The 15,000-nt window shown below is 47.5% G+C and overlaps 1 protein-coding gene across 1 annotated transcript in view; it reads left to right on the top strand.

The window, feature by feature from the left end:
- The first annotated feature begins 2,836 nt into the window (after window positions 1–2,836).
- The window catches only part of LOC139367412 (netrin receptor UNC5B-b-like), a 16,844-nt gene continuing 4,680 nt past the window's right edge, over window positions 2,837–15,000 (top strand). Inside the window, exons 1-7 of the mRNA XM_071105616.1 lie at window positions 2,837–3,029; window positions 5,356–5,522; window positions 7,232–7,344; window positions 7,432–7,523; window positions 8,076–8,163; window positions 10,199–10,373; window positions 12,606–12,845. Of these exons, the coding sequence (XP_070961717.1) occupies window positions 2,837–3,029; window positions 5,356–5,522; window positions 7,232–7,344; window positions 7,432–7,523; window positions 8,076–8,163; window positions 10,199–10,373; window positions 12,606–12,845 (1,068 nt within the window). The remainder of the gene's footprint in view (window positions 3,030–5,355; window positions 5,523–7,231; window positions 7,345–7,431; window positions 7,524–8,075; window positions 8,164–10,198; window positions 10,374–12,605; window positions 12,846–15,000) is intronic.

Consider the following 15,000-nt stretch of genomic DNA (forward strand, 5'->3'; position numbering starts at 1 on the left):
GAGCATTGGAGCATTAAGACTGATACTAGAGCATTAAGACTGGTACTAGAGCATTAAGACGTGTACTAGAGCATTAAGACTTGTACTGGAGCATTAAGACTGGTACTAGAGCATTAAGATTGGTTCTAGAGCATTAAGACTTGTACTAGAGCATTAAGACTTGTACTAGAGCATTAAGACTGGTACTAGAGCATTAAGACTTGTACTAGAGCATTAAGACTGGTACTTGAGCATTCAGACTGGTACTAGAGCATTAAGACTGGTACTAGAGCATTAAGACTTGTTCTAGAGCATTAAGACTTGTACTAGAGCATTAAGACTTGTACTGGAGCATTAAGACTTGTACTGGAGCATTAAGACTGGTACTAGAGCATTAAGACTTGTACTAGAGCATTAAGACTTGTACTAGAGCATTAAGACTTGTACTAGAGCATTAAGACTTGTACTTGAGCATTAAGACTTGTACTAGAGCATTAAGACTGGTACTAGAGCATTAAGACTTGTACTAGAGCATTAAGACTTGTACTAGAGCATTAAGACTGGTACTAGAGCATTAAGACTGGTACTAGAGCATTAAGACTTGTACTAGAGCATTAAGACTTGTACTAGAGCATTAAGACTTGTACTGGAGCATTAAGACTGGTACTAGAGCATTAAGACTGGTACTAGAGCATTAAGACGTGTACTAGAGCATTAAGACTTGTACTGGAGCATTAAGACTGGTACTAGAGCATTAAGACTGGTTTTAGAGCATTAAGACTTGTACTAGAGCATTAAGACTTGTACTAGAGCATTAAGACTGGTACTAGAGCATTAAGACTTGTACTAGAGCATTAAGACTGGTACTTGAGCATTCAGACTGGTACTAGAGCATTAAGACTGGTTCTAGAGCATTAAGACTGGTACTAGAGCATTAAGACTGGTTCTAGAGCATTAAGACTGGTACTGGAGCATTAAGACTGGTACTAGAGCATTAAGACTTGTACTAGAGCATTAAGACTTGTACTAGAGCATTAAGACTGGTACTAGAGCATTAAGACTGGTACTAGAGCATTAAGACTTGTAGTAGAGCGTTAAGACTGATACTAGAGCATTAAGACTTGTACTAGAGCATTAAGACTTGTACTAGAGCATTAAGACTTGTTGAGGGACCTAACTTGTTATATCAGGTTTTAAGTCATCAATAATATATAGTAATATATTTTACATTTAAACTAGAAGTACTAGAGCATTAAGACTTGTTGAGGGACCTAACTTGATGTTATATCTGGTTTTAAGTCATCAATAATATATAGTAATATATTTTACAGTACATGTGATGCTAATGTTCTTCAGCTGGATGTGACATGGTCTCAGGGGAAGGACGCTCTACAGTAATGCACCTAATTCGCTATTGTTCCATTCCTGTGGTAATAAGTAAGGACGGCTGTCTGATCCAGTCCTGTCGCACCACGTGAGCGTGAGAGCTCCACTCCGCTCCTCCGCTGCGCCTCAGGCTCTCCTCTTCTACCTTTTCCTTCTCTTGTACTTTAGTCTGTACATTTTTTCCTTTTTCTGTCCTCTGAATACTTCTCTCCTCCTCTCATCCTCTCATCCTCTCTACTCCTTTCTCATCCTCTCCTTCTCCCCTCTCCTTCCCTCCTCCTCTCTTCCCATCTCCTTCTCCCCTCCTCTCTCCTTCCCTTCTCTTCTTCTCCCCTCTCCTTCCCTCCTCTCCTCTTCCCCTCTCCTCCACTCTTCCACTCTCCTCCTTTCTTCCCCTCTCCTTCTCCCCTCCTCTCTCCTTCCCTCCTCTCCTCGTCCCCTCTCCTCTTCTCTTCCTCTCCACTCCTCTTTTCTCCTCTCACCTTAATCCCTCCCCTCTTTCCCTCCTCTCACTTCTAGTCCTGTTCCTCTTCTTAATCACATTTTATCTTCCCATGTATAATACCTCAGCTCCTCTGTTCTCCACTCTTCTCTTTCTCTCTTCCTCCTGTTTTACGCCTGTCTCTTTCTGTGTTAGTGTGGTGGAGTCAGGGCTAAGCAGGCCAAGGCAGCACTGTGTGCAGGCTAGTCAGAAACGATCACACAGCAGGAGAGAGGAGAGGAGAGGAGAGGAGAGGAGAGGAGAGGAGAGGAGAGGAGAGGAGAGGAGAGGAGAGGAGGTTAGTATGTGGGGAAAGGAGGAGAGGAGAGGAGGTTAGTATGTGGGGAAAGGAGGAGAGGGGGAGAGGGAGAGGAACAGGAGAGAAGTGCAGAGGAGAGAACAGGGAACTGGTGAGGTTTAATCCCTGGCACCCCTCCCTTCCCATCCTTTACCCAAACGTTCCTAGTGTAGACAACAGCTACCCCTGCTGGGGAGGAGGTGTAGTGGGAGAACTGAATGTTTTCACCTTCAACAACTCAACAATGACAACAACAGTCTACTGCAATCCTCCAATATTTGCTGTTGTTATTCAGAGCTCTCGAGGACAGTGTCTTCAGACAGGAGAAAGGTTGAATGAAGAATAGATCCTGTTAGACTGTTTCAACTTGTTCAGAAGGATGTCTGTCTGTTTGGCCCTTCTTTTCCTCTTGGCCTGTGTTGGTGTATCTAACTGTGTGTGTGTGTGTGTGTGTGTGTGTGTGTGTGTGTGTGTGTGTGTGTGTGTGTGTGTGTGTGTGTGTGTGTGTGTGTGTGTGTGTGTGTGTGGCGTGTGTGTGTGTGTGGCGTGTGTGTCCATGCAATGCCCTAACCCTCTCTCTCCTCTCTCTCTCTCTCTCTCTCTCTCTCTCTCTCTCTCTCTCTCTCTCTCTCTCTCTCTCTCTCTCTCTCTCTCTCTCTCTCTCTCTCTCTCTCTCTCTCTCTCTCTCAGCAATGGACCCTGGTATGGGTGTAACGGTGTACGCTGGCCTGGTGGGGGCGCTGTTACTGTGTGTGGTGCTGGTGCTGTGTGTGGGGGTGTTGGCATACCGACGCAACTGTCGCCATCTCCACGGCGATATCACTGACTCCTCCTCCGCCCTCACCACAGCCTTCCAGCCCGGCAACTATAAACCACCCAGACAGGGTGAGTCCACCATGGTTTGCTGTCTCGTGTCGTCTAGGTTAGACATCTGGTTCCACGTGGATAGTTCTCTCTGCTTTCTAAAAACCAGACAGCCTATTCTCCTACTTTGATCTTAAATCCGTTTCTACCTGTCTCTCTTCCTCAGTCTGTTCTTTCAATTCTTTTTAATCACATTTTTTTTTAGCAGTTCTTGATCTCCAAACTTGTATATCAGCTAGTAGTTTGTCTACACCTCAGTTTGTTCCTAACTACCTCAGTTTGTTCCTAACTACCTCAGTTTGCTCCTAACTACCTCAGTTTGTTCCTAACTACCTCAGTTTGTTCCTAACTACCTCAGTTTGTTCCTAACTACCTCAGTTTGCTCCTAACTACCTCAGTTTGTTCCTAACCACCTCAGTTTGTTCCTAACTACCTCAGTTTGCTCCTAACTACCTCAGTTTGTTCCTAACTACCTCAGTTTGCTCCTAACTACCTCAGTTTGCTCCTAACTACCTCAGTTTGCTCCTAACTACCTCAGTTTGTTCCTAACTACCTCAGTTTGTTCCTAACTACCTCAGTTTGCTCCTAACTACCTCAGTTTGTTCCTAGCTACCTCAGTTTGTTCCTAACTACCTCAGTAACTACCTCAGTTTGCTCCTAACTACCTCAGTTTGCTCCTAACTACCTCAGTTTGCTCCTAACTACCTCAGTTTGCTCCTAACTACCTCAGTTTGTTCCTAACTACCTCAGTTTGTTCCTAACTACCTCAGTTTGTTCCTAACTACCTCAGTTTGCTCCTAACTACCTCAGTTTGCTCCTAACTACCTCAGTTTGCTCCTAACTACCTCAGTTTGCTCCTAACTACCTCAGTTTGTTCCTAACTACCTCAGTTTGCTCCTAACTACCTCAGTTTGCTCCTAACTATCTCAGTTTGTTCCTAACTACCTCAGTTTGTTCCTAACTACCTCAGTTTGTTCCTAACTACCTCAGTTTGCTCCTAACTACCTCAGTTTGCTCCTAACTACCTCAGTTTGCTCCTAACTACCTCAGTTTGCTCCTAACTACCTCAGTTTGGTCCTAACTACCTCAGTTTGCTCCTAACTACCTCAGTTTGCTCCTAACTACCTCAGTTTGTTCCTAACGACCTCAGTTTGCCCCTAACTACCTCAGTTTGCTCCTAACCACCTCAGTTTGTACCTAACTACCTCAGTTTGTTCCTAACTACCTCAGTTTGCTCCTAACTACCTCAGTTTGCTCCTAACTACCTCAGTTTGCTCCTAACTACCTCAGTTTGCTCCTAACTACCTCAGTTTGCTCCTAACTACCTCAGTTTGTTCCTAACTACCTCAGTTTGCTCCTAACCACCTCAGTTTGCTCCTAACTACCTCAGTTTGCTCCTAACTACCTCAGTTTGTTCCTAACTACCACAGTTTGCCCCTAACTACCTCAGTTTGCTCCTAACTACCTCAGTTTGCTCCTAACTACCTCAGTTTGCTCCTAACTACCTCAGTTTGTTCCTAACTACCTCAGTTTGTTCCTAACTACCTCAGTTTGCTCCTAACTACCTCAGTTTGTTCCTAACTACCTCAGTTTGCTCCTAACTACCTCAGTTTGTTCCTAACTACCTCAGTTTGTTCCTAACTACCTCAGTTTGTTCCTAACTACCTCAGTTTGCTCCTAACTACCTCAGTTTGTTCCTAACTACCACAGTTTGCTCCTAACTACCTCAGTTTGCTCCTAACTACCTCTGTTTTTTCCTAACTACCTCAGTTTGTTCCTAACTACCTCAGTTTGTTCCTAACCACCTCAGTTTGTTCCTAACTACCTCAGTTTTCTCCTAACCACCTCAGTTTTCTCCTAACTACCTCAGTTTGCTCCTAACTACCTCAGTTTGTTCCTAACTACCTCAGTTTGTTCCTAACTACCTCACTAACTACCTCAGTTTGCTCCTAACTACCTCAGTTTTCTCCTAACTACCTCAGTTTTCTCCTAACTACCTCAGTTTTCTCCTAACTACCTCAGTTTGTTCCTAACCACCTCAGTTTGTTCCAAACCACCTCCATTTGTGAAACACTACCCCAATTTGCTCCTAACTACCTCAGTTTTCTCCTAACTACCTCAGTTTGCTCCTAACTACCTCAGTTTGCTCCTAACTACCTCAGTTTGCTCCTAAGCTTTCTAAACTAGACCACTAATTATCTTACTTTGATCTTCAAGTAATCAATATAATCAATATATTCTCATCCATTACCTGTCTCTCTCTCCTCAACATGTTGTTGTTTACCTGGTTGTCTGTGATCTCTGGACCTGGCTATCCACTGCTACCAAAACTCCACTCCTCCCGCAGACAACCCTCACCTCCTCCACCCCTCTGCGCCCCCAGACCTGACAGCCACAGCGTGTACCTTCAGGGATCCTCTCTTCTCCCTGCAGCAGGGTGCCAACGATGGTCACCACAAGATCCCCATGACAACCTCTCCCCTGCTGGACCCCCTGCCCAGCCTTAAGATCAAAGTGAGTGTGTGTGTGTGTGTGTGTGTGTGTGTGTGTGTGTGTGTGTGTGTGTGTGTGTGTGTGTGTGTGTGTGTGTGTGTGTGTGTGTGTGTGTGTGTGTGTGTGTGTGTGTGTGTGTGTGTGTGTGTGTGTGTGTGTGTGTGTGTGTGTGTGTGTGTGTGTGTGCGTGCGTGCGTTTGAATTCAGGTCAATCAAATGTATTTATAAAGCCATTTTTACATCAGCAAAGTGCTTTAGACCCCAAGCAGAAGCAGAGTGACTAAGAAAAACATGTTGACATTTTATGGTATAATAGTCATATTTGGTGTATGTTTGGTGTATGGGTTATATGGTGTATGGTGTTTGGTTATATGGTGTATGGTGTATGGGTTATATGGTGTATGGTGTATGGGTTATATGGTGTATGGGTTATATGGTGTATGGTGTATGGTGTATGGGTTATATGGTGTATGGTGTATGGGTTATATGGTGTATGGTGTATGGTGAATGGTGTATGGTGTTTGGTGTATGGTGTTTAATCGATGGTGTATGGTGTATGGTGTATGGTGTATGGGTTATATGGTGTATGGTGTTTGGTGTATGGTGTTTAATCGATGGTGTATGGTGTATGGTGTGTGGTTGGTGTATGGTGTATGGGTTATATGGTGTATGGTGTTTAATCGATGGTGTATGATGTATGGTGTGTGGTTGGTGTATGGTGTATGGGTTATATGGTGTATGGTGTATGGTGTATGGGTTATATGGTGTGTGGTGTGTGGTGTATAGTGTATGGTGTATGGTGAATGGTGTATGTTTGGTGTATGGTGTGTGGTGTATAGTGTATGGTGTATGGTGAATGGTGTATGTTTGGTGTATATTTGTAAACTCATACAAATGAAAAGAAGATAGCCATTTTGATTTAATACATTCAATATTATTTAGCCAACGTTAACAAGCTGTCTCCATCAGGTTTTCAGACATGTTTTAATTACATATTCGTAAACTCAATAATTCAATAAGTTATATTTATTGGCGACTGAAACATGAATGAGTGGAATGTACTGTGAATGGAACAGCAATGAATGAACGCACTGAAAACTCAATACATTGAAATGGTAACACTTTACCCACAGCCTGTTTCAGCATTTATAATGTCCTATTTTAAGGCTTATAATAAATACTTAACAAAAATATAAAACGCATCATGTAAAGTGTTGATCCCATGTTTCATGATTTGAAATTAAAGATCTCAGAAATGTTCTATACTCATGGCTGTGCCCCTGCCCAGCCTAGGGCTGAATTAACCACACACACACACACAGAAGCTATTAACTAATAAACTGATCTAAACCTCTCTCTCTCTTTCCCTCTGCTTTTCTCTTTCTCTCCCTCCATCTCTCTCCTCTCTCCTCTTTCTGCCTCTCTTTGTCTCTCCTCCTCTCTGTATCTCTTCTCTCCCTTCCTCTCTCTCCTTCTATTTCTTTCCTCTATCTTCTCTCCTCTCTGAATCTCTTCTCCCTCTCTCTCTCTCTCTCTCTCTCTCTTTCCCATCTTTCTCTCCTCTCTCCTCTCTCCTCTCGCCCCTGCCCAGTCATGTGAAATCCATAGATTAGGGCCGAATTAATTCATTTCAATCGACTGATGTCCTTATATGAACTGTAACTCAGTAAATTGTTACATGTATTATTTTTTTGTTCAGTGTATGTTGTTGTTTTCTCTCTCAAATAAAGATGTATAACTCATCTAACCTGTCATCCCTGGAGTTACCAGCAGAGGGCCACAGCGACCCTGAGATCCTCAGCCTGAAACATGTTGGCATGGGGGTCACCATGGTACGGGACAGGTAAGATACACACACATCTCCAACACAGTTTATATTGACTGCTATGTGTGTGTGGTAAAACTCTGAACTTGAATGTGACCTTGACAGAGACGTGCACCATACACTGTCCAGAGAGCCTGGTCACAGCACCTCTGTAACCCTGGGCAACCTGGGGGGACGCCTTGCCATCCCTAACACAGGTAGGCTACACACAGTCATATCATACAGACACACACACACACAAACAGGGAACACATTGTCATACACACACTTTCTCTCTCTCCTCCTCTCCTCTCTCTCTCTCTCTTTCCCCTCTCTCTCTCTCCTCTCTCTCTCCTCTCTCCTCTCTCTCTCCTCTCTTCTCTCTCTATCTCTCTCTCTCTCTCTCCTCTCTCTCTCTTTCCCCTCTCTCTCTCCTCTCTCCTCTCTCTCTCTCCTCTCTCCTCTCTCTCTCGCTAATCTCCCCCCTCTCTCCTCCCCTCTCCCCCCTCTCTCCTCCTCTCTCCTCTTTCTCTCTCCTCTCTCTCTCTCTCTCTCTCTCCTCTCCCCCCTCTCTCTCCTCTCTCCTCCCCTCTCCCCCCTCTCTCCTCCTCTCTCATCTCTCTCTCTCTCTCTCTCTCTCCTCTCTCTCTCTCTCTTTCCCCTCTCTCTCTCTCTCTCCTCTCTCTCTCCTCTCTCTCTCCTCTCTCTCTCTCTCTCTCTCTCCTCTCCCCCTCTCTCTCCTCCCCTCTCCCCCTCTCTCCTCTCTCTAGGTGTGAGTCTGTTGGTTCCACCAGGTACTATTCCTCAGGGGAAGTTCTATGAGATCTACCTCACCATCAACAAGTGGGAGAAAACCATGTAAGTAAACTAGACTCATCCAAGGTCACCTCCCCTTGTACCTACACACAGACACACACAGTGGTAGTGGGCGTGGCCAATGGTCTGGATTTAGAGGCCCTCCCCTTGTACCTACACACAGACACACACAGTGGTAGTGGGCGTGGCCAATGGTCTGGATTTAGAGGCCCTACCCTTGTACCTACACACAGACACACACAGTGGTAGTGGGCGTGGCCAATGGTCCGGATTTAGAGGCCCTCCCCTTGTACCTACACACAGACACACACAGTGGTAGTGGGCGTGGCCAATGGTCCGGATTTAGAGGCCCTCCCCTTGTACCTACACACAGACACACACAGTGGTAGTGGGCGTGGCCAATGGTCCGGATTTAGAGGCCCTCCTCTTGGCCGCAGAGACCACATTTTGCTGTTTTAAAGCTAATTTACTGCAATTCTACACATGTTGACATGGTCCAGAGACAACATTTTACAGTTTTAAAACGAGTTTCCTTTAAATTCTACAAATTTTGCCATGGCTTCTGTCTTGTTCCTATGCTATCAGAGTGACATTTGGGGATATTTTAGATTCTACCCTGACTGTTCACTTTTTAATTAGTTGATTGTTAAATCTCAAACATGATATTATTGAACAATATATTTCTCCCAATGTTTATTTTTGTATCATACATCATAAAAAATATGAATAAATCAGTGGGCGGTCATGATTTTTTGCGCCGATACTAAATGCGTATATTTAGGGAATAGGGTGCTATTTGGGATTTTAAAGTTGATTTTTGACCGTGATTTTCAGCAGTGGTGGAAAGTACTTATGTTAAAATACTTTAAAGTCTTTATTAAAGTCATTTTTGGGGGGGTGGGGGTATCTGTACTTTACTATTTATATTTTTTGACAACTTTTACTTTTACTTCACTTACATTCCTAAAGAAAATAAAGTACTTTTAACTTTTAACTTTTAAAATAAAGTACTTTTAACTTTTAAAATAAAGTACTTTTAACTTTTAACTTTTAAAATAAAGTACTTTTAACTTTTAACTTTTAAAATAAAGTACTTTTAACTTTTAACTTTTAAAATAAAGTACTTTTATCTTTTAACTTTTAAAATAAAGTACTTTTAACTTTTAACTTTTAAAATAAAGTACTTTTAACTTTTAACTTTTAAAATAAAGTACTTTTAACTTTTAACTTTTAAAATAAAGTACTTTTAACTTTTAAAATAAAGTACTTTTAACTTTTAAAATAAAGTACTTTTAAATTTTAACTTTTAAAATAAATTACTTTTAACTTTTAACTTTTAAAATAAAGTACTTTTAACTTTTAAAATAAAGTACTTTTAACTTTTAACTTTTAAAATAAAGTACTTTTAACTTTTAAAATAAAGTACTTTTAAATTTTAACTTTTAAAATAAAGTACTTTTAAATTTTAACTTTTAAAATAAAGTACTTTTAACTTTTAACTTTTAAAATAAAGTACTTTTAACTTTTAAAATAAAGTACTTTTAACTTTTAAAATAAAGTACTTTTAACTTTTAAAATAAAGTACTTTTAAATTTTAGCTTTTAAAATAAAGTACTTTTAAATTTTAACTTTTAAAATAAAGTACTTTTAACTTTTAACTTTTAAAATAAAGTACTTTTAACTTTTAAAATAAAGTACTTTAAACTTTTTAAAATAAAGTACTTTTAACGTACATTTTCCCTGACACTCAAAAGTACTCGTTACATTTTTACATTTCCCCACCACTGATTTTCAGTTCATGACTTCTCTGTGACATGTTTACTCTAAAGTACTGTTGATCCGCTTTGAGTTGAGTGAAATGATTCTTGCGGTCTCTCTACGGTCAGGCAGGCTCAAATGTTGACATCCAATCTGGTTTCTCAATGATGTTCAAGAGTTACGGTAGAGTGAACAATCATTTAAAAAGGACACCGATGTTCTTGTCTCTTAGTGTTTTCTAGGTTGCCGTCGGAGGTCATGGATGAGACAGGGTTATTACTATGTGTTATTAACATGTTATTAATATATATTATTCTAGGTTACCGTCGGAGGGCAGTCAGACAGTGCTGAGCCCGGTGGTGAGCTGTGGTCCATCAGGCATGCTGCTGAGTCGACCTGTGGTCCTCACTCTGCCACACTGTGCCCAGCTAGATACCCCAACACCAGACTGGACCCTCACCCTCAAGACACAGACACACCAAGGGGCATGGGAGGTGAGACATGGGAAGGGAGAGAGAAGGAAGGGGGGGGGGGAGACAGAGAGAGGGAGGGAAGAAGAGAGAGAGAAGGAGGGAGGGGAGGAGGAGAGACAGAGAGAGGGAGGGAAGAAGAGAGAGAGAAGGAGGGAGGGGGGGAGGAGAGACAGAGAGAGGGAGGGAAGAAGAGAGAGAGAAGGAGGGAGGGGAGGAGGAGAGACCGAGAGAGGGAGGGAAGAAGAGAGAGAGAAGGAGGGAGGGGAGGAGGAGAGACAGAGAGAGGGAGGGAAGAAGAGAGAGAGAAGGAGGGAGGGGGGAGGAGAGACAGAGAGAGGGAGGGAAGAAGAGAGAGAGAAGGAAGGGGCCAGGGGGAGGAGCGACAGAGAGAGGGAGGGAAGAAGAGAGAGAGAAGGAGGGAGGGAAGGAAGAAGACAGACAAAGAGGGGGATACCTAGTCAGTTGTACAACTGAATGTATTCAACTGAAATGTGTCTTCTGCATTTAACCCAACCCCTGTGAATCAGAGAGGTGCGGCGAACTGTGGGTTAACTGCCTTGCTCAATGGGCAGAATGACAGATTTTTTTACCTTGTCAGCTCGGGGATTCAATCCAGCAACCATTTTGGTTACTGGCCCAACCCTCTAACCACTAGGCTACTTGGCACAGGAAACAGTTGCTGTAGACTAGAGATGATGAAATAGGGTCGAAGGTCATAATCAGAAATAAGGTGTTCTTGTAAAATACAGAGATTCCAAATGAGAAGTTGGAACATGATCTGGACAGGTCATCTCTGCTGTCTCTACCGGACTGGATGACAGGTCACCTCTGCTGTCTCTACTGGATGACAGGTCACCTCTGCTGTCTCTACTGGATGACAGGTCACCTCTGCTATCTCTATCGGGCTGGTTGACAGGTCACCTCTGCTGTCTCTACTGGATGACAGGTCACCTCTGCTGTCTCTGTCGGGCTGGATGACAGGTCACCTCTGCTGTCTCTACTGGATGACAGGTCATCTCTGCTGTCTCTACCGGACTGGATGACAGGTCACCTCTGCTGTCTCTACTGGATGACAGGTCACCTCTGCTGTCTCTACCGGGCTGGATGACAGGTCACCTCTGCTGTCTCTACTGGATGACAGGTCATCTCTGCTGTCTCCACTGGATGACAGGTCACCTCTGCTGTCTCTACCGGACTGGATGACAGGTCACCTCTGCTGTCTCTACTGGATGACAGGTCACCTCTGCTGTCTCTACCGGACTGGATGTCTCTCCTCTGTCTCTAATAGATGGCAGGTCAACTCTGCTGTCTCTGTCGGGCTGGATGATAGGTCACCTCTGCTGTCTCTACTGGATGACAGGTCACCTCTGCTGTCTCTAATAGATGGCAGGTCACCTCTGCTGTCTCTACTGGATGACAGGTCACCTCTGCTGTCTCTACTGGATGACAGGTCATCTCTGCTATCTCTACCGGGCTGGATGACAGGTCACCTCTGCTGTCTCTACTGGATGACAGGTCACCTCTGCTGTCTCTACTGGATGACAGGTCACCTCTGCTGTCTCTACTGGATGACAGGTCACCTCTGCTGTCTCTACTGGATGACAGGTCACCTCTGCTGTCTCTACTGGATGACAGGTCACCTCTGCTATCTCTATCGGGCTGGTTGACAGGTCACCTCTGCTGTCTCTACTGGATGACAGGTCACCTCTGCTGTCTCTACCGGGCTAGATGACAGGTCACCTCTGCTGTCTCTACTGGGCTGGATGACAGGTCACCTCTGCTGTCTCTACCGGGCTGGTTGACAGGTCACCTCTGCTGTCTCTACCGGGCCTGATGACAGGTCACCTCTGCTGTCTCTACTGGATGACAGGTCACCTCTGCTGTCTCTACTGGATGACAGGTCACCTCTGCTGTCTCTACCGGGCTGGATGACAGGTCACCTCTGCTGTCTCTACTGGATGACAGGTCACCTCTGCTGTCTCTACCGGACTGGATGACAGGTCACCTCTGCTGTCTCTACTGGATGACAGGTCACCTCTGCTGTCTCTACCGGGCTGGTTGACAGGTCACCTCTGCTGTCTCTACCGGGCTGGATGCATTTCTGTGTCCTATAATGTCCTGAATCTTTACTCACTTTAATTGAATTCTTCTTTACCCTGATGCCAGAATAGATTATGTAAATGTTTATGTCCAGAAGTCTCCAGTCACTTCTTCAACCCCTTCTACTCTGCACTACCTCTATCCTGCCACTAGGAGGTGCTGACGGTGGGAGAGGAGAGTCTATCGTCCCCCTGCTACCTCCAGCTAGAGGAGTCGAACTGCCACGTGGTGATGGAACAGTTGGGGACCTACAGTCTAGTGGGCCAGTCCTGCCCTCCCCAGCCCGCCTGTAAGAGGCTACAGCTGGCCCTGTTCGCCCCCAGAGCCCCCTGCCTCTCCCTGGACTACATCCTGAGGATTTACTGCACACAGGACACGCCACACGCCCTGATGGTAGGGAGGGGAGGGACACGCCAGACGCCCTGAGGGTAGGGAGGGGAGGGACACGCCACACGCCCTGAGGGTAGGGAAGGGAGGTACACGCCACACGCCTTGAGGGTAGGGATGGGAGGGACACGCCCTGAGGGTAGGGAGGGGAGGGACACGCCCTGATGGTAGGGAGGGGAGGGACACGCCACACGCCCTGAGGGTAGGGAGGGGAGGGACACGCCACACGCCCTGAGGGTAGGGAGGGGAGGGACACGCCCTGAGGGTAGGGAGGGGAGGGACACGCCCTGAGGGTAGGGAGGGGAGGGACACGCCACACGCCCTGAGGGTAGGGAGGGGAGGGACACGCCACACGCCCTGAAGGTAGGGAGGGAGGGACACGCCACACGCCCTGAGGGTAGGGAGGGGAGGGACACGCCACACGCCCTGAGGGTAGGGAGGGAGGGACACGCCACACGCCCTGAGGGTAGGGAGGGGAGGGACACGCCACACGCCCTGAGGGTAGGGAGGGGAGGGACACGCCACACGCCCTGAGGGTAGGGAGGGGAGGGACACACCACACGCCCTGAGGGTAGGGAGGGGAGGGACACGCCACACGCCCTGAGGGTAGGGAGGGGAGGGACACGCCACACGCCCTGAGGGTAGGGAGGGGAGGGACACGCCACATGCCCTGAGGGTAGGGAGGGGAGGGACACGCCCTGAGGGTAGGGAGGGGAGGGACACGCCCTGAGGGTAGGGAGGGGAGGGACACGCCACACGCCCTGAGGGTAGGGAGGGGAGGGACACGCCATACGCCCTGAGGGTAGGGAGGGAGGGACACGCCACACGCCCTGAGGGTAGGGAGGGGAGGGACACGCCACACGCCCTGAGGGTAGGGAGGGAGGGACACGCCACACGCCCTGAGGGTAGGGAGGGGAGGGACACGCCACACGCCCTGAGGGTAGGGAGGGGAGGGACACGCCACACGCCCTGAGGGTAGGGAGGGGAGGGACACACCACACGCCCTGAGGGTAGGGAGGGGAGGGACACGCCACACGCCCTGAGGGTAGGGAGGGGAGGGACACGCCACACGCCCTGAGGGTAGGGAGGGGAGGGACACGCCACACGCCCTGATGGTAGGGAGGGGAGGGACACGCCACACGCCCAGAGGGTAGGGAGGGGAGGGACACGCCACACGCCCTGAGGGTAGGGAGGGGAGGGACACGCCACATGCCCTGAGGGTAGGGAGGGGAGGGGAGGGACACGCCACACGCCCTGAGGGTAGGGAGGGGAGGGACACGCCACACGCCCTGGGTGTAGGGAGGGGAGGGACACGCCACACACCCTAAGGGTAGGGAGGGGACACGCCACACGCCCTGAGGGTAGGGAGGGGAGGGACACGCCCTGCGGGTAGGGATGGGAGGGACACGCCACACGCCCTGAGGGTAGGGAGGGGAGGGACACGCCACATGCCCTGAGGGTAGGGAGGGGAGGGACACGCCCTGAGGGTAGGGAGGGGAGGGACACGCCCTGAGGGTAGGGAGGGGAGGGACACGCCACACGCCCTGAGGGTAGGGAGGGGAGGGACACGCCCTGAGGGTAGGGAGGGGAGGGACACGCCACACGCCCTGAGGGTAGGGAGGGGAGGGACACGCCCTGAGGGTAGGGAGGGGAGGGACACGCCCTGAGGGTAGGGAGGGGAGGGACACGCCACACGCCCTGAGGGTAGAGAGGGGAGGGACACGCCACACGCCCTGAGGGTAGGGAGGGGAGGGACACGCCACACGCCCTGAGGGTAGGGAGGGGAGGGTAGGGACACGCCACGTGCCCTGATTGTAAGGAGGTGAGGGACACACCATATGCCCTGATTGTAAGGAGGGGAGGGACACGCCACACGCCTTGAGGGTAGGGAGGGAGGGAGGGACACGCCACACGCCCTGAGGGTAGAGCTGTCTGTCTGGTTCTCTGGCTGTCTGTCTGGTTCTATGTCTGTCTGGTTCTCTGGCTGTCTGTCTGTTTCTATGTCTGTCTGGTTCTCTGGCTGTCTGTCTGGTTCTATGTCTGTCTGGTTCTATGTCTGTCTGGTGCTATGTCTGTCTGGTTCTATCTCTGTCTGGTTCTCTGTTTTTCTGGTTCTATGTCTGTCTGGTTCTATCTCTGTCTGGTTCTCTGTCTGTCTGGT

This window comes from Oncorhynchus clarkii, chromosome 16 (genome assembly GCF_045791955.1).
Source record: "Oncorhynchus clarkii lewisi isolate Uvic-CL-2024 chromosome 16, UVic_Ocla_1.0, whole genome shotgun sequence".
Classification (NCBI taxonomy): Eukaryota; Metazoa; Chordata; class Actinopteri; order Salmoniformes; family Salmonidae; genus Oncorhynchus; species Oncorhynchus clarkii.